General features: G+C 41.0%; 1 protein-coding gene across 7 annotated transcripts in view; it reads left to right on the forward strand.

The window, feature by feature from the left end:
- SNX10 (sorting nexin 10) overlaps positions 1-10838 on the forward strand; it is a 29696-nt gene extending 18858 nt beyond the window's left edge. For all 7 annotated transcript variants that reach the window (XM_066318942.1, XM_066318934.1, XM_066318952.1 and 4 more), the window contains 2 exons: positions 7996-8211; positions 8656-10838. In XM_066318942.1, the coding sequence (XP_066175039.1) occupies positions 7996-8211; positions 8656-8734 (295 nt within the window). In that variant the 3' untranslated portion in view covers positions 8735-10838. The remainder of the gene's footprint in view (positions 1-7995; positions 8212-8655) is intronic.
- Positions 10839-18582: the final 7744 nt, after the last annotated feature.

Below are 18582 nucleotides of genomic sequence, written 5' to 3' on the forward strand. Positions count from 1 at the left end.
GGTCATCAATTTCTAGTTTAAAATAGCTCATCTCTGGTACTTGAGAGCCACCGTGTGGTCATCTGTACATGCTGCACATTGAGTTATATTTTATTACTTGCACTGTCATGATTTGTACACGTGACTTCAGCTCTATTGGTTATAAGGAGACTTCAGCTGGGGCTTTTCCATTGTGTTTCAATGCACTGATTACAGATAATAGGCTTACATTTAAGTCACTTTGCAATTACCTACTGAGTTTGGGAGTTCTTTCACTGTGATGTCTATTTGTAGCTTTCAGTAAGGAGCTGGATATTTTTGTAGGAAGAAGAAAGCCCTCCTCCCATTATGTTCTTGGAAAATCAGTATCTTTGTGGGCTGAACCCCTGTGAGCCTGGGAAAATTCTCTGGTGAGATCTCCTAACACGGAGATTTCCTATAATGCAAATGACTGTTTACCAGTCCCACTAACATAAGCAAGCTCTAGCAACTGTGACAATTTTCAGTGTAGCTGCCATCTGTATAAAATCATTCATCAGGTGTGGCTAGACCCTGGCCTGCATTACAGTGGAGTAGTGTATGAGTTTCAGTACTGCATGCCTCATTCCCACTGCTGTGACCACTTCACCTTCTGCAGTGGCTGAGCCCCTGTTGGTGCAATTCTCTGCTTTTTCTCTGCTGTTCTTGTCGTGCTCTGGCACTGCTGGTGTGAGAGCAGGCTGCTCACAGCTGCTGGGGCAGGAGCTGTGTGTACCTCTGCTGGCTGCCTTTAGCTGCTGCTCGGGGTGAGGGCGTGGTGAAAGGCTGCAAGTAGAGACTATTCATCTTCTTTCCAGTCAGTGTATTATAAGCCTCCATAACAGACAACAAATCATTGGTCCCGAGGTATATTTGTTAGGCTTAGCAGCTGAAGGCAGGGACAGCTAACTGCTGCAGGAATAATATTCTGTGTGCAGTTATATAGGATCTGTGGCCAAAAGGTCAGCCAGTAAATACTGGCTGAAGGCATGTGAGACAGTGCAGAGAAAGCAGAAAAGGATTAGAGGGTATTTTTACACCTCAGTAGAGAAAAGCAGCGAAATGGAAGAGCTGTGCTCGTAGAAGTATGTCAATGATAATATGACGAGTGTGGTAGCTCAGGTTCCTGGGTCTGAGCAGTTCTGTCTTATCTGTGCTGCCCCATGGAGTAGTGCATTTCAAAATATACTGTAATTTTAAAATCGTAAAGAGACCAGTCTGGTAACAAGATATATCAGCATCAGAAATGTTTACAGCTGCTGTCTGCATTTGAAAAGACAAACCAGAAAGGTAGATTATTTTAAAAGACATCCTCATGCTCCAATTTTGTGGATGACTGTAGCTTAAATGAGTACTGACAGCAGAAAATGACAGCATGTGGAGCATTTCATGGTGCTGCTGTTAGTGCAGGAGTGGGAAAAGAGGCAACTCAATTGTAAGGTAATGATTTAAATGTTTGAACTTGAGTGCAGGGAAAGTGTCAGCTTTTTCCAGCCCTGGGGAGCAATTGGAAGGAATTTTCAGAGGTTGTGTTGAGATGCAGTGGCCTGGCACCTTATTGTACCGTTGCCCTCTGCTGGCTGGCCCCGCTGTGCTGCTGCTGCTCACAGAAGGCATCTTCCTGTTGGCTCAGCCACGCTGCCATGATGCTTTTCCCCTCCCTCCCCCATTTTATGACCCCGAACCAAAGGTTATGATTGTTTTTCTGAAATTAAATTTGTGAATTTGTGGAACTTTCATACGAGAGTTAGTGTAAAATATGTATATATATGCTTACATGTAATATGTAGGTATGATATACATATGTATGTAAAATACACACATATATTCTGTGTGTTTGTATGTTCTATATGTACAGTATGCATATGCATATATATCTCAGTACAATATACATGGATATACATTATATACAATGGATATTGTGTATAATACACATACTTGACTTTACTGAAGCTCTGGGTCTGGATCCTGCATGTTCTGTGGGGTGGCAATGCCAGGTGAAGCAGGACATTGCTGATACATTAGAAGGGTGGTTCCCTAACTCAAAACTGCTAAGCTGAGAGCTCCATTCACCCCAGCAAGGACAGCAGTCACTGTGCACAGGCTCACAATCCTACTGGTGTTTCTTTGTGGCAGTGGGAAGAAAAGGGATTTGAACCTCTGTGAACCTGTCTCAGGAGAGGTTCACAGGTAACATTTTTAAATGCCTGCCCGTGATGCAGGAATCTCAGGTGTTATCAGGATCTGAAACATCTGTGAAAAGAGGTTTAGATCTTTCAAAGTCTTGGTTTGTGCCTTGTGCCTGTATGACCAGGTTTGTGCCTTGTGCTATATGACCAGATTGCCTGTGCAGGAGCCACGTGTCTGAGGAGCAAGGACTGAGCAGCTGGAGGGTCACTAGTGCTCAGCTCCTGGCCCTGGGAACGCTTCCATATTGCCTGTACGTGCAGTATGGATTGCTGGATGGCTACAGAGTGCTGTTGTCCTTCCTCACTTCCCGCTCCAGGGTGAGTTAGCACAGGGCACAGTGTGTACTTAGAGCCTTTGTGAAGCCTCTCCATGCTGAGCACAGTAGCGTAAGAATTAGGCCAACAGCTGGGAAGTTAAGCACTAGACTTTGGTGAAATCTGGGAACAGGTGTCCCATTTTGATTTGGTTTTACTGCACAAATGCAGGGTAAGATGTACTTATCTTACAGGTTATTATCTCTGAGTGATGAAGAGCTATAAAGCTCACTTCTTGTCTAGGCATAATTTAATATTTCAAGAGGCCATTTGCATTAACGGAAGTCAGCTAGCCCCTTTTCAATTATGAATTACTTTGTAAGAATAAGGAAAATTATGTGTTTTTCCTGCTAAGTATACTTGTCCTTTAAGGATGCCTGTAAATTCACAGGAGAAGTTTATTCTTAAACTAGAGGCCAAAATTAAAACACTATCATCTTAAAATTTTAGCTTCTGGAAGATCCTCTTTGCTTTCATCCCTTTGTAGCTGTGCAGGTCTAACTTTGGGATTTAGATTACCCTCACAGAAGATCAGCTGGGTTTGCTCATGAGAAAGCTAATTAACAAAGCCATTTTGAATGAAGTTGAGTTCAATTGATGACCTTTTTTTTATTGAATATAGTCGGATCCCGACTATATTCAAAAAATGTGATTTAGGGAGAAGGATTACTCTTCAATTAATTTTCAGACATCCAGTTTATGATGGGGTGGAAGAGACTGAGAGTTTTGAGAAATGAAATGCTTGGATCCACAGGGAGCAGAGGGCATCCAGAGTAGTGCTGCTGCAGAGGGCCATGCACTGGGCTTGCTTAGAGCTGCAGTGAGAAGGCCACTCAAAATTCACCCGCCTAAGGCAGAGCCATTTTCTGAAGGTGTCGGGTGTTTTGCCCTTTTCCTTCCACCTCTTTGCCTTTTCCACTGCAGTCCCACAGGCTGCAGCTGGTGCAGGGTCAGAGGTCTCCTCTGGAGGTGTCTCCACTGGGTGCTGTCTCAGGGATGTGGAAAGCGGGAGACTGGCTCCAAAAGGGATGGATGCCAGCTTGCCCCTTCCAGGGGCTCAGGCAGGAGCACTGGTGGTTGTGGGGCAGATGGAACCACCTTGGGCAAGTTGTCTCTCTACAGTGGAGCCTTGCTGCTATTTCCTATCTGGTGAGGGAATAATGTGTAGCAGGCACATGTGGCCTGATCTTCTCGTAACCGCACGCATTATCACATACCCAACAGTTGCTTCACAGTTGCTTGATATCAGTAACATTTCCTCCCTTATAAAAAGTGAAGGAGGAAACACAGTCAGCTTTTTAAAAGAGGAAACTGGGGCTTTGTTTGGTGTGGGCTGGGGCTGAGGGGCTGGATGCTCAGTAGAGGGCACCACAGCACAGGCTGTCATCCCGTCTGTCAGCTCCTTGGGATTTTCCCTTGCTCTCCGTGATCTGATGTAAATGGGCAGAGTAAATCTGTCGAAAACAAAATCGGAGTGTTAACCTTCCACACACATTCAAGTGTGCATCTGTCATTGTATTAGGTTACAGTAGATACAGGAAATCTTTAGTTAGGATTAAGCTGTGCTGTTCAGCCATATGTTGTTTTTCTCCAGCAGAACAGTGTATAATATACCTAATAAAATCATGTTGAAGAAAACCAGATTTTGGATCTTGTCCAGATAAGAAAAACCACATGTTTTTTCTTTTGTAAATATTTTTGCCATAACACAGGAAAAGAGAAATATTCTTCATATAGTATCCAGCATTTCCTCAAATACGAGATTATTTCTTCTGCTTCTGAAGTGATGTTTTTCAGTCTTGCTTTTTTGAAGGTCTAGAGATCACAAGCATCTACTGAAAGCTTACAAACAAAGATTCACAAGGCCGTGAATAAAAAAATTATTTTATTATCTCTAATTCTAGCATAGAGCCTTATCCTGCAGCCCCCTTAATCACATAAGTAGTCATTATGCATGTGAGCAATCTGGCCGAGAGGAGTGAAATCTCTGACAAGTAATGACTGCTGATGGGATCAAGACTTGCAGGGTGTAGCCTTTCGTTCTTCTCGCAGGCGTGCATAGGAGGTCTGTTGTTCTCTTAAACGTGCTCCCTCAGTTTATAGGAATTATTACGGTGAGCCGTGACTCCTCCAGTAGCGCAGCAGCGGCGAGTGCTGATTTACATCACTTTGAGCACAGCCCTGCCTGGCACTGGCTGCAGTGAAAGTGTTGGAGAAGCACTGGGAGCGCTGCCACGTGTGTCGAGACTGCGCACGCGTCCAGCCTCCGCAGACACATCCGAGTGTTAATGTTGGGATGCTCCTCCCTTCCTCTTGCCTTTTTAATTTGTTAGGTAGTGGTTTGTCATTTTCATTTTTTAAGTCCTTGTAGCCAAGACTACTTTTTAAATGTACAGCCCTTCACACAGTGAGCCCCCAGGACAGCAAAAGCGCCAGGGACCAACTGCTATACCAGCACTTAATGCTATTACTAGTACCATCTGGTGACAAATTCCCTTGAAAAAAGAACATTTTGAACAAGAAAGCTTAATACTTATGGGCAGTGCAGAATCTGTTGTTCATTCTGATTGCTTGAAGCATGCCATTATAAAGCAGTCTAACCTGTTGGTTCAGAGGAGGCGGGAAAAGCAGCGGTCAGTTTTTAATTAAGAGGAAACAAATTCTTCAAGGGTAGAACCAGGTAAAAGGTCTTTGTGTATTTGCTTTCAGGATGGTTTTAAATGACTTGTAAAATGCATTGAGTGTTTGGTCTCAATGTGAACACATAGTGAACACACACATGTATCTACATATATGAGTATATGAGTTGGGTGTGATTAGCTTCATGAACATCTTTCCATTGCTGTGCCTTGCTTTTTCTTCCCTCTCTTCACCTCCAGATGGCACTATGAAGCAGAAAAGAAAATTACTGTGAAATAATGAGTCCAATGTAAAGTAAAATTGGAAATTGAATTATAGCTGCAGAAAAAGGACAGTAGCCTTGAGGTCCTGATCAGTCTGTACTCTTATCACTTTTGTTTGCTGTTCCATGTGTTAGGTTACTGCCGAGTTAATAACAGTGCTTTAGCAGTTCAAGGCTTAGCAGAATTGTACTGGACATGAAATAAAGCTAAAATGAATTTGTGTCCAATATCATTGACATTAGTGCTCATTACTTCTCTGGTGTAATGCCTCAAACCATCTAAAATCAATTTTAAAGATTACCCGTTATTCTGTAAAGAAAATAAAATACATTTCAAACAGCAACAGAGCTGTAAGTGTAGTGTAATCTCATGAACAGTTAGTTACTCTTGTTTTCACTGGTTGGCAGGAAACTTTTGATGGTACAGCGAGAGGAAAATCTGTGAAACTAAATGCCATTCACAGAATTTAATGACTTGGCTTTTTGCTGCGTTACTTGGCATTAGGCACGCAAATGTTAGAATTGCAGAAATGTGCATCCCCTCACTGTGCCTGGGAAAAACAGTAACTGTGGTAGTTACTCTACAGGAAACTCCCTCCAGCACATTGTTTTTCTTTCATTTTTTCTTTTGAAGAGAAGTAGAAGGAGCATATTTACTCTTCCGATTGCATAAACTATAAAAGTGGATTTATTGTCTGGAATGATACCTCTACTTTTTGTTGCAATGTTTGTCTTTGTTTGGAATGTGGGTTTATCAAGAGTCAAGGCTGAAGTCCTCTTTTAGTGGCTGCTGAATGATGGGTTTTCAAACTGTAATCATGAAGCTGTTGCTGTCAAGGTGCGTGGACCTGTAAATTCTGTTTCGAATCTTTTTTACACAGCCTTTGCTGGATTTTAGACTACAAAAAAGTTAATACATTGCACACATGGATTTTACAGATGTCTGTTTGCTCTCAAAATTGCAAGAATTCGGATTGGACTAAAAAGGCTTTCTCTATGTATGAAAGTGTGCTTATTTTGAACTTCAGCAAAATCTGGTCTTTCTAAGGCTCAATTTCACCCACACCTGGTAGATCATTAGGGTCGCTGGCGACATTTCCTCATTGGAAGGTGCCAGAGCTGGAGTTGTTTGGTTGAGATTGTGTGTTCACCTGGGCAAATGAAATGTGCATGCACAAAAGTATCTCGTGGTTTCATGTAGATGTCTCTTACTACTTATTTTAATTTGACAGATTTTTATGGGCTTGAATGAAGCCAGAAATCCTTTCGTGTGTTTATTAGATGTTATTGTAATGTTGGCTGCTTTAGAGAACAGTTTTCAGAACGTATTTGTGTTTAAAACATTACAGTCCAAACACACCATTAATCTTATTCAAGAGAAGGAGCTAATCAGTTACACTTTTCATTTTAGTCAGAGTACCTTTAAAATGCAATATTTCTTTCTGCTCTTAGTAGTTCTTACATTAATGTCATCTCTTGTTTCCTGTTGCACAGCAATGACTTTTTTGGTAAAAAACTGTAGCCTAAATGGGTATAAATAAGTAAATATTGACTCTGAGTAGCTTTGAGTTGTTTAAAGATACTTTAATAATTTTTTGTGAAGCATTCTTTGGCATGGTGGTAGCCTCTGATGTCTTTATTACATGACTAAAATGACACACACAAATTGAAGAAATTTCTTGTTAATCACTCTAGGATTTGTATAGTAAAGAACTCCTTCTTTAGAGAAATGTTGAAGAAAAGTTGTGTATCTTTTTTTTTTAAATAGTGATGATGATCCTCAATCTTCAGACCTTGAAAAAGTCTCCCTACAACTTTCTGTGCTACTGGAATGTATTGTATTTTGTTTACTGTCATGTGTTTTAAGTAAATACTGTGCTAAATTTATTTGGAGACTTAATCAAAAATATACATGAACCAAATTTTAAAACTGATTTTTGAAAATAATAGCTGGAATTAGATAAAATTTAAGAGTCCCTGAAAACTATTCGCAAGTAAATTAAAACCAGAGTTCAATATTAGCATTTTCATTCTAGCTTAAATATACAGATATTTGTAACAGTGTAAATAATTTTGTTTAGCATTGGCTCAGTTGTTGGCAGGTATTCCAAAAGTCCTGATGTTGCACGTGTATGAACTCTGTTCTGCCTACGCACTGTCTGTCTACACGCTTCTTTACTCCACCAAACAAATCGGTGACTTGCAATTTTTAAAAACGTTTGGCTATTAAAAAAAAGACCAAATTTTTGTAAGAGTATATGCCTCCAACTGCCTAAAAATCATTAATTGATCCATGTGGTAATAGCAGATGGTTAAATGGAGGAAATGTCCTTGAAGTTATTCTAATAGCAGATGTGCCTAACTATTAGCTTCGTGTTTTTACTCACCTAAAATTCCAAATAATGTAATAAGAAAGTAACACGCACCTAATCATTTTAATATGTTCATTGCCTTCTGTTACTGATTTAGGATTCATCTGAGAACTTTAAAAGCAGGACATCACTTAGAATTTGTTCTGAAAAAACACTTTAGAATATATATGCGTCTGTGTGGAGGCTATATATAAACATTTTCCTTTTTTTGCTTTTCCAGGATCCTACAAGATGCATTATTGCTCTCAGATAGCAGGCTTCACCTCTTCTTACAGACTCAGCTAAGCCCAGAAGATATGGAGGCCTGTGTGTCTGGACAGACCAAATACTCTGTTGCTGATGCGATTCACAGTTTCGCCTCTCTGAACAGACGTTTTCCTATAGAAGATGAAGAGAGAAAAAAAGGAAAAAACGATGCAGACTCTGATTCAGAGAGGTGATTTGTGTATATCCTTACTTTCTGAGATTATATATCCATACATATACACACACATGCTTCACTTTTTTGTTGATGTAATACTAAGATAATGAAAAAATTAATTGACTGAGATTTTATTGAGCTGTGACAGCTCATCATAGAAGTCTTCACACACACCTCCACACTGAATTAATGAATGCAGTAGAAATTCAATTATCTGCATTCTGATTATGTGAATTTCATTTAGTCAGACTTGAATTATTCGCGTTTAAATTATCTTGCTAAAAAAATATCCAACTGCACTCCAATGGCTAATTAAAGTCCAAATTTCCTGTCTCTCTTTGTGACTGGAGATAATTAAAGTTCTCCTCTGTTACTCAGGCTTTGAGTGTGTTGTGAAAACCAATTTCCTCCTTTTATTTTTTTTTTTTTTCTTCTCCCCCCCCCTCCCCTTTTCTGCAGTTCATCCTCCGGGCTTGGACCTAGTGATGACAGCATTTCATGTGGATGTAAAGCAAGCCCAGCTTCTGAAGAACCGTGAAAAATCATTCCTGTATTGCTACCTTTAGGACAGTACAGAGCAGTTTCTGCTTTGTTTTCTGGTTATGTGTACCACACAAACAGGGCTGTCTGGTAATGTGTACCTAAAAGATCCGTCATTAATGCAACCATATGTCCTTACAAAATACTCAAAACAGACCTTGATACAACCTTTTTGGTGATTTATTTTTTAATGTATCTTGGTGCAGGTCTACATACTACCTATTTATGTGACTATTAAAATCTCAGTATTGGGTAAGTTGTGCTGTTCTGACATATGTGGCAGTTCAAATAATTCCCTCAGTGACTGCATGTCTTGGATTTGAAAAATAAAGATAACTTAATTCCTCATCTTAAAAGTTGGTATATCATATCAAACATATTCAAAGCATCTTTTAGTCATTTGCATCAGAGAAGTTTCATCTTTAGAAGTCATTTGACATTGGTGATGAAATTACACACCCCACCAAGGTACTCACTTTTTAAAGTAGCTCAGCAACATCAGCAAAACAACATTCGTAGAAACTATATGCTGCTGACAATTTGAGATATAAATACATCTTCCTCTGGTCCTTCTGTAATGTTTATGGAAAGACCGGTTTTATCATGCATAAGTACTGAAGGCAAAAATTCTTGAGCATGGTTGCTTAGAAGTTTAGAAATATAAATAAAAATTGCATCATTTCTAGGCTTGCTGGAGATTCTCAGCTCCCAGGGAATTATTTCCATTGAAAATCCTGGATGAGGTCCATCGAAACCAATGGCTGAATTTTGCACTGACCTCACTAGGGCCAGGATTTCACCCAGCATGTTTAACTTCAGGCATCTATATTTGAAGGTTCTGGGAGGGGTGTTTTAGTTCAGCAGCTGAACTGCGGAATATCTCCCTCTGTGAGATGATGATAATCACATAGCTCTATCTCCCTGCATGGATGTGGCCCTCTCCACTCTCTGTGAGTAACAGGAGCTGCTGATTTCATTGTGGCTGTAGTTACCACGTTGGAATATTGACTTTTTCACAAACAAAAGGCAGGGTTGAACACAACTTCTTAACCACCAACACTTACTTTGATTAAATGTCAGTTTTGCTCTTTATTGTTCACAGCAGCTGCGTAGTGTCTTGTCCCAGATTCTGTCAAAGGAATATGTTTCACTGTGGTGTTGTATTTATATTTGACATTTAACTGCTATTAAAAAGAGCTAGGGGGTCTGATCACCCCAGCAAAGCTCCCATTAACTTCAGTGTGTGGTAGTTACTGGCCTAAAAATGGATATAAATACGTGCCTTTTTTCTTTTTCCCTTTTTTTTTCCCTTTTAAAGAAATCTGAGGTTACTTTCAAAGGAGCATTTTAAACCTGTGAATTACAAAAACAATAGATTATTAAATAGACAGCTAGTAAGGGGTAGCATAAACATGTGTGGGCTTGCTTTTTAAAAGTATCCAGCTGGGAATCTGTGTAATTTTAGAAACAGGTTTTAATAGCCTGAGAATAACATCTTTTAGGTAACTACTTTGAGCCACCATATTATGTTGATGGTAGCACTCTGTAAGATAAATATCCATGTTTCTTTTTGCTGGGTCTTACTGAATTGCACAAATGTATCTATTCACCCTCTCAGCTTATCTGTGAGTTAGCAGCAGCACTATTTTTAATGTGAAAATGATAATGTTTAATTAAAGCAACAAGTTATCACTAAAAGTAGCATAAAAATAGCTGTTACTGCCAGAGATTTTGATTACTTGATTTTTTTCTTCTATATTTTTTAAGATGGCACATTACAAAAAATATTGTTTAACAAATTTATTTAAAAGGTGAGAAGGATTTAAAGACAGAAACTGGAATAATGTTGAGAAGGCTATTACCATTTTTATTTAAGGCAATGTAGGGTTTTCTTTTGTTTTAAAAGATTGAGCTAAACTCTTGAAGCACTTTACAGTTCTGGCTTACTAACACATTCCCAGTACCTGACAACAATTACAGAAACACAAGGTTTGGAGAGCCTTTGTGGCTGATTTTATTTTTTAATTCCAGGAGCTTATGAGTATGCTAATGAGTGTTTTCCAAATGAAGATGTTTCTGAAATAAATACTTGTTTTCTAATAGCTCTGTTGTTATTCTCTTACTTTCTTCGTCATTCTCTTAAAAATAATCTAAGAGTACCATAACTTTCTTCTCTGCTTTGACAGAAAATTGTTCAAATATTTATCTTTTGGATGTTGTTTGTGTAGCTAGTGTTACTGGAATTTTTCTTATTAATGGGGGAGGGAAAGTACTCCATGCTTTCTAGTATGTCTCCATGTATCAGCTGTATATAATCTCATATAAAGGCTTTAAGGCATTTTTGTTTCATTGGAACTTAAATGTAACTTTTACAAATGTAAATTTTTTTAAATAATTAAAATAATTTTAATGTATTTTATTACTTTAAAGATTTGGTAATTTTTCAACACTGTGACATAAAGTTTGATCAGTTGAACACTGGTATTTTCATTCTTATTTTTTAGTTCTGAAAAATGCTGATATTTCCTGCTAGCTTTTTTTTAAAAGCAGGATAATACCTAATTTATAAATTAGAAGTAGTAATCAGATTACATTATATCTAATTGCAATAATTCTGCATTCAAAAGCTTTTCTTCATCTTTTGCTTATAGCTTTACATCCTCATTTTTACGATGATTTCTTAAAAGCTTTCAAGTAATTAAATAAAACAAGTTATTACTTTCTAGCTCATGTTTAAACCTGACAGTGGGGTTTCCTTTATTTCAATATCAATATCCTAATCACTTTATGATTTACCATGTGTAATTTACTGTTATTTTTATAATGTGTGTATATGTATATAAATATATGTATACACATATATATATGTATATATATATATATACACACACACTGTGTATGCACACACTGTTGTGTTTGGGTTTTCACTGTTTCACATTTTCTACAAAAAGAACAGCAAAAGATGGTGTATTTGGAGTGAAAATTGTTCTTCACATCACAATGTATTTCTGTAAGCACTAAGAGAAATTTATACTCTAAATCTCACACTGTAAAACAGTGCAAACTTCAGTGTCCACGTCTTTTTTTGACAGGTGACATACTGAATTTGTTTTCCAGATGAATGTTAAAATTTGACATAATTACTATGAATTATTAAACAAAAAACGTTTATGACTTGCTCTGTTATACAGGGGATGGATAAGAAGAATAAACCTTGTATGGTCCTGTGTCGTTTCCCTTTCATTGCAGGACTAGGTTGAGGATTAAGGACCGGGGGCTTTACTTTCCTTCCTTAGCTTTTACAAGGTGGCAAAAAGTTCTTTTCACGAAAGGCCTAAACACTTCAGGAAATTATTACACAATTACTCTCTGCTTCGCTGTTAAAGCTGCGCCATAACGGGTTAAGTCGCTTCTTCGCCTTCTGGAACAAAACCTGCTCAGGAATGAATTGAAGTGGCCCCGTGGAGCGGCAGTGGAGCCGTGGCCTGGGGCTGGTTTTGGCTCGCCCGTGGGTGCCGTGCCCGCCGCAGCGCTCCGGCAGCCCGCGGGGCTCCGCCGCCGCACCCGGCGCCCGGGAGGACTTACAGAAGGGGGAGAGGGGAAAAAACAAAACAGCCAGCGGGGGGAAAAAGGGAAAAGGACGGCAGCATCCCAGATCGCGCTCCCCGCTGCGCCCCGGCCCGGCGCCTCCTCTCGCCCTGCCCTGCCGCGGGGCCGCGGAGCGGGCGACAGCCTTACCTGGGGCCGCCGCGCTCTCCGCCCCGCTCCGCCCCGCGCCCGCTGCTCGGGGAGCGGGCCGCCCAGCCTTCCTCCGGTAACTCGTGGCAACCGCAGCCCGTGGCAACGGCGGAGGGGGAGCCGGGGCGGGGGCGGCCGCCCGCGCTGCCGCAGCGCTCCCTCCTCCTCCCTCCCTCCCTCCTTCCCTCCCTCCCTCCTTCCCTCCCTCCTCCCTCCGTCCCTGCCGCCCCCGCGGAAGGAGGGGCCGCGCCCGCCCCGCTCCGCGCCCGCCAGGGGGCGCTGTGCGCCAGCGGGAGGCGCCGCCGGCCGGGGCGGGACCGGGGCGGAGCGGGCGCGGCCCCGCGCCGGGAGCGCGCTCCGCGGGCGCGGGTCCCCGCGGGCGCGACGGAGCGTTTTGGGGTCATTTCGGGGGTTTCCTGCTCTCCGCCGGCTCCCCCCGTCCCTGAGCCCCTGCCGCAGCCGCGCAGCTCCTCAGCCGGGCGGAACAGGGAGGCGCCCATCGCGCTGGGGATTCGCGCAGCGGCGCGGCGGCGGCTGCACCTGCCGCCCCACTGGAGAGCCCCGCCGCCCCCCACGCACCTATCCCCACGCCTCCGCCGTGTTTTGGAAGTGCCTGTTACTATGTATTAATGGTTTTATTTATATTTTTATCGAAAGGCAGGCAGGGCCCAGCGCAGGGGCCAGGCGTGACGTGCCGGCCGCGGTGGCAGGCAGGCTGCTCCGAAATGGAGGCCTTTCTGCGGAACAGCCAGAGCCAAAGGGCCTCGTGTCACACGGTTATGTAAGACACAATCTCGCCTGAAAACGCACAATGAATCGGGAAGGATTTATGTAATTAATTGACCAGTCTTAACCTGTTATCGTGATGTAAGGAATTTGGAACTCATTAATTTGGGCCCTGACAGATTTCATATTAGAGCTGGCAAATATGGATTGAGCCTCTTATTCTTGTAGCAGCTGGAATTTCCATGACAGTGAGGATTAGTGAAGAAGACCTATTGCTCAAGTCAAACTGCCTCTTTTGTAATCAGCAGCCCTGCTCTGCATTAAAGGGGTAATGGGAAAGAGAAAAAAAAAAATAAAGAGAGGAAAAAAAAACAGGAATGTATTCATGTATGGAACAGAGCAAAGGAGGGAGAAGAGGGATGTATCCTCGACAGCACAAGCATCAAAGCGGACTTTTCCCAGCTCCATGGCAATGAAAATGCCACAAAGGCAGCCCTGGGGTGATGGAAAGAGAAAGTGCCTGGAGGACAGGTCTGTGCCATCACCATGGCCCTTGCTGCCTCTCGGGCTGACCCTCAGATGGACCCTCCCAGGAGCCACCGAGCACTTGGCGTCACAGTGTCAGAGGTTCTGGGAACAGGGACTGGGCTGCCAAGAGCTGGAGGCACTTAGGAGAAGGCTTTGGGTCATGATCCTGGAGAAGGCAGGACTTGAAGGTCTTTCAGCCTGGGCTATGACACCCTCCCTCGTGGGGAGAAGGATGCTCAGGGTAGGTAAGAGCTAGATCCAAGGTCAAGGACTGGCCTCCATGCAGCTATGGCAAGGGTGACTGCACATGATATGCCTCAACTTCCCCAGTACAAAGACAAGAAAGAATAAGAAAAGTCCCTTTGTCTGCTGCTTTGTGACAACCTCTCAGTTCAGTTTTTCATGGTGCCTAACTGGGGAGTGCCCTCATCCCATTATAATTTCTTGGCATTGACGTGGTAGTAATAACATTGAGTGCAGTCTGTATGGAAACAGTCTAGGAGCTTCTATTTTCTCTCCTGGCAAGCTGTTAATGACTGCCCTGGTAGTGAGTACAGTTGTTAGCAGTGACATTAAAAGGTTTTCATGAAGCCTCATAATATTTCTACATGCTAAGTGTTTACCTACTCTTGTGATAAATGCCATGCAGAAATGGAGGAGTGTTTTTCCTTTTCCTTGCTTTATGCCATTTGGCAGTTGAACATTTCCCCTTCACAATTGCTTAGATCCTCCATTTGCTGCTGTGAGGAGAAGGGAAAAGTCATAAAACAGGGTATGGACAGTAAAACCACTATTGTTTGCAAAGACTGTAAAGTCAAATGCAAATTAAAAAAAAAAAAAAAAACAAAAACCCACAGCTAATAAAGCATATGTAGCTCTTATCCTCTGGACAGCTTTGGCCATATACATATTGGCCTTGATGTCCATCATTGTGTAGGGATAATTAGTGAAACCTGGCACTAAAATGTATTCAGTCGTAAATTTGGAACAATAGTCTTGATCATACCTCTGATTTTCTTGATATTAAAAAAAAATAATCAGACCAATAGATTGCCATTCGATTGTTCTCCTTCAAGGAATGTATTTTGTCTGTCTCCTGATACGTTAAAAAAAATCTTCACACATGTCAACTATCTCATATTTTCCCAAAGGTAGGGAATAATTTATTGTTTGTGACAGTACACCCAACTCAACCATTGTCTCACTCAGTTTATCTTTGTTTCTCTGATGATCAGGAGCAGCAAACCACCCAGGTACTGCTGCAGCTATAGGTTTTGTCCACATGTTCCTCTTGCTAAAATGTTGATCGGGGACATCTAATTTACATGTTAAATGTGCCAGCATATGTCTGAGTTTAGAATTATTTCAAACAGCAATAAAAAACATTCTAAAGTTTAAATGGATACTCTAAATACAAGTATTTGCACGTTCTCTGATTTCTTGCCATGGTTATATTTAAAATATGTGTGAATGGTAGAACTTTCCTGTGATACCCATGATTCTGAGTGCTTGCAAAATTACTTCTAGTCTCTGCTTTTTTTTTGGCTCATATATAAGAAAACAGTTATCAGATGAGATTAATATTTTGTCAGATTTTTACACTATTTTTGTTCTTTGATGGTTAATCAGAAAGAAGGAAAAAATTTATACAGAAAAAAGCCCCACAATTAAGCCTTCTGAACAAAAATATATTTGTTTCAGATATTTTGTTACTTAGAACAATACTGGTTCTAAAGACTGGCTTAGTCTTTTGTGCAAATACTAAATGCAAATTTCACAGTAAAAGTGGTTAAGATGTATCAAGCACTGATTCAGTTCAAGTCAATGGTAAAAATTTTGTGCTGTTTGTGTGGGGGTTAAAAATTCTGTTTTCTGAATGACGCTGAAATTAAAAATTACATTATTTTGGAACCAATAGCTGGCCTTTTTGAGTATGCTGTAGTATTTTTTTTCCTGAAAACAGAAATATGTTTGCTTTGAAATGGAGAACATATTAAAACAGTAATTTTCAAATACAGTGATTGTTTTTGTTTGTTTCTGAAAGACAACATATGGATGAACTTCTGGATTTATTTCCTGGTTTTGGTGTACTTATGTTAAGTTATGGGTCTTCATAGACTCATAGAATGAGTTGAGTTGGAAGGAACATTAAAGTTCCAAACCCCCTGCCATGGGTAGGGACACCTCTCACTGGACCAGGTTGCTCAAAGACCCTTCTAACCTGACCTTGAAAACTCCCACAGATGGCTTGTCAACAGTTTCTTTGGGCAACCTGTTCCAGTGTTTCACCGACTACACAGTAAAGAATATCTTCCTAATATCTAAGCTTAACCCACCCTTTTTCAGTTTAAAGCCATTTCCTTTGTCCTATGGGATCAATAATAGTGATGATTAAGTGGACTACAAAGTCTATCTTTTCTTTTTTCATGTTCATGCTTTCAAAATGCCATATATTTCCAGTTTCCAGGGCCTCTCATAAGTTCTTATTTCCTGTTATTTCACAGTTAATGAAAACGGTTTCAAAAGAACAGTATCTCCTTGTGCTTCAGAAAGAGAGTATTTGTGCTTTTTCTGAAGTCACTCCTCTGAGCCAAGTGTCAGAAATCTTGATTCTGTTTTATTTCCTATGTAAGCAATACATTCTTAAAAGGTTTCTGCAAGGAAAAGGCAGTCAGCAGCTATAGGTGTCCAAGCCTCTTAAATGCGTAGGTCAGATGAGGGTGTTAAGAACCTGAAAATGCAGCCCTGAGTTATTCATAACACTCCTCACGTATGCCTGGATGAGGTATTTTAGCAGCTCATTCTTTGACCTGTACATTTCTGGACACATGATTATTTTTTAGAGATGGTTGGGTTTTGATAAATTTGGGGCTCATGTTTTTATCCCTGTGTGTAGGGCTGAGAGCTGGGCAGGTCTCCTAGGAGAGAGGCACCCCCCTATTCCTGTCTTGCCCCTGCAGTCTACTTTCAGTATTTACTGGCAGCCCCTATCCAAGAGCAGATTCAGAGTCCCAGGACATACTGGTTTAACCCAGTTCATACTTTTCTTGAAGGCAATGGCTGTGAGGCAGTAACACAGAACTTCGTCTGGACGCAGCACTCATCCCATGAAGCTGAGCTTTGATTAGAATCCTCAGTGTGGGACAGGTGTTCACCCACAATGATCAGGTCTCCTGTGTTCCCATTTGTGTCTGCACAACACTTTTTATTTTCGATGGTCATTTGAGGACTTTGTGTGTTGAATTATCAGACTGAGATGCTAAAAGTACGGGGAGAGCTTTTCTTAGAAGCTAATGCTGACCTAGAGAGTTTGGTTCCTAAACAAATTTAGTTACTCCAACTCACTCCATGAAGAAGCCCATCATTCCCCTGATGTGCTAGAGCCTTGGGAGACCTGATCCTGGGACAGAAAAGTAACCTTTTGAATGTCCACCTTGGGACATTCTTGTAGCCCCAAGAAATAACTTTGTTGCAAGAGTAACCTCTTTATATAAGACAGCTTCTTCATTTTTGGCAAGAAATGCCCTCTAAGTGCTGTTTATAAGAGTCTTCTATTTTATTACTATTTCCTGCTCTCTAAAAGGCTCAAGACTCTTGCTGTTTCTAATGATCTGAGGCATGGGGAGAGGAGGTGTCTGTCCATAATTTGATCACACACAAAAAAGTCTGAAAGCAAGTTTGGCTCCTGGATGGTTTGAGTTTTGCTGGGAAATCAACATCCACCTTGGCACCAGAGTCCACACATCATGGGCTGGATATAGGAAGTTAATAATTTGTCTGTGTTTATGATACAGATTTCCTGTCCAGAGTCTCAAAGTCTTCTGCAATGAGGAATTAATTCAGCCTTACAATAAACAGGATCTACTTTTTTACAGTTGAGGAAACTGAGGAACAGTGAGGTGACCACAATGATGTACAGGGCACCTCTCTCAGATGAGAGAGGAATGGTGTTCCTCCTGCTGCTAGGCTCCACTGCATTACCTGCTGAGAGAGATGAAGTGCCATGCTCCTTGTGAAAATCTCACCCCAGCTATCAGCACAAATCACTCCAATGAGATAGCAGAGAGGTCCCAGTTTTTGATGTTTGACTTAAAACACCTGATAGGGATGTGCTTTTTGATTCCCAGCACCATGCACTCTGGAACTTAGAAACCAAACTTCATCTGGCATCTATTGCATTTGTAAATTTTTGGCTAATTATTTTTTGGGTTGCAGCATTCATAACAGAGATTTATGTCTATTTTGGTAAAAGAGAGTTACTCACTCTTCTCACTAATCAAAAAAAAAAAAAAAACAAAAAACAAAACAAAACAAAAAAAAAACACAAAACCAAACAGGAAGTGAGAAGAGAGAGGTAATTAGGGTACCTTGTTTAGCCCACTTAAATAAGCAGGGCTGACAGTATTTTCTCTGAGGGACGCTTGCAGAAGTGCTGCCATCTTTTTGATATTAGATGGTGTTATCATTGGATCTGGAGTAAAGGAAGCAGAGCTGATGTTGACTAAAAAGTATAGGAAAGATTGATTTTGGCCAGATCGTTCAGTCTGTACTCATCCATCCATGACACTAGTTATTGAAACATTTTGGGACTGCTAGCATGAGTAAAGACCATTGGTGTAAATGAGCACTGCAGACTTCCTTTTCCAAAGTTGTGTTGCCTGCTCAGCTGATTTCAGCAGACCTCCTCTCCATGTGAGTTTATCTTGCTGGTGGGATGTATGACCTGGCCTTTCATAAGTAAAAACAATTCTCAAAAATTGACATAAAATGCAAGCATTACAGGTAAATGTAATTCTCTAGATTAAAGCAGCCCGTTTAATTAAGTCCAAGCAGAATCTTTTAAGGTTCATATTT

Source organism: Sylvia atricapilla, chromosome 1 (genome assembly GCF_009819655.1).
Source record: "Sylvia atricapilla isolate bSylAtr1 chromosome 1, bSylAtr1.pri, whole genome shotgun sequence".
Taxonomy (NCBI): Eukaryota; Metazoa; Chordata; class Aves; order Passeriformes; family Sylviidae; genus Sylvia; species Sylvia atricapilla.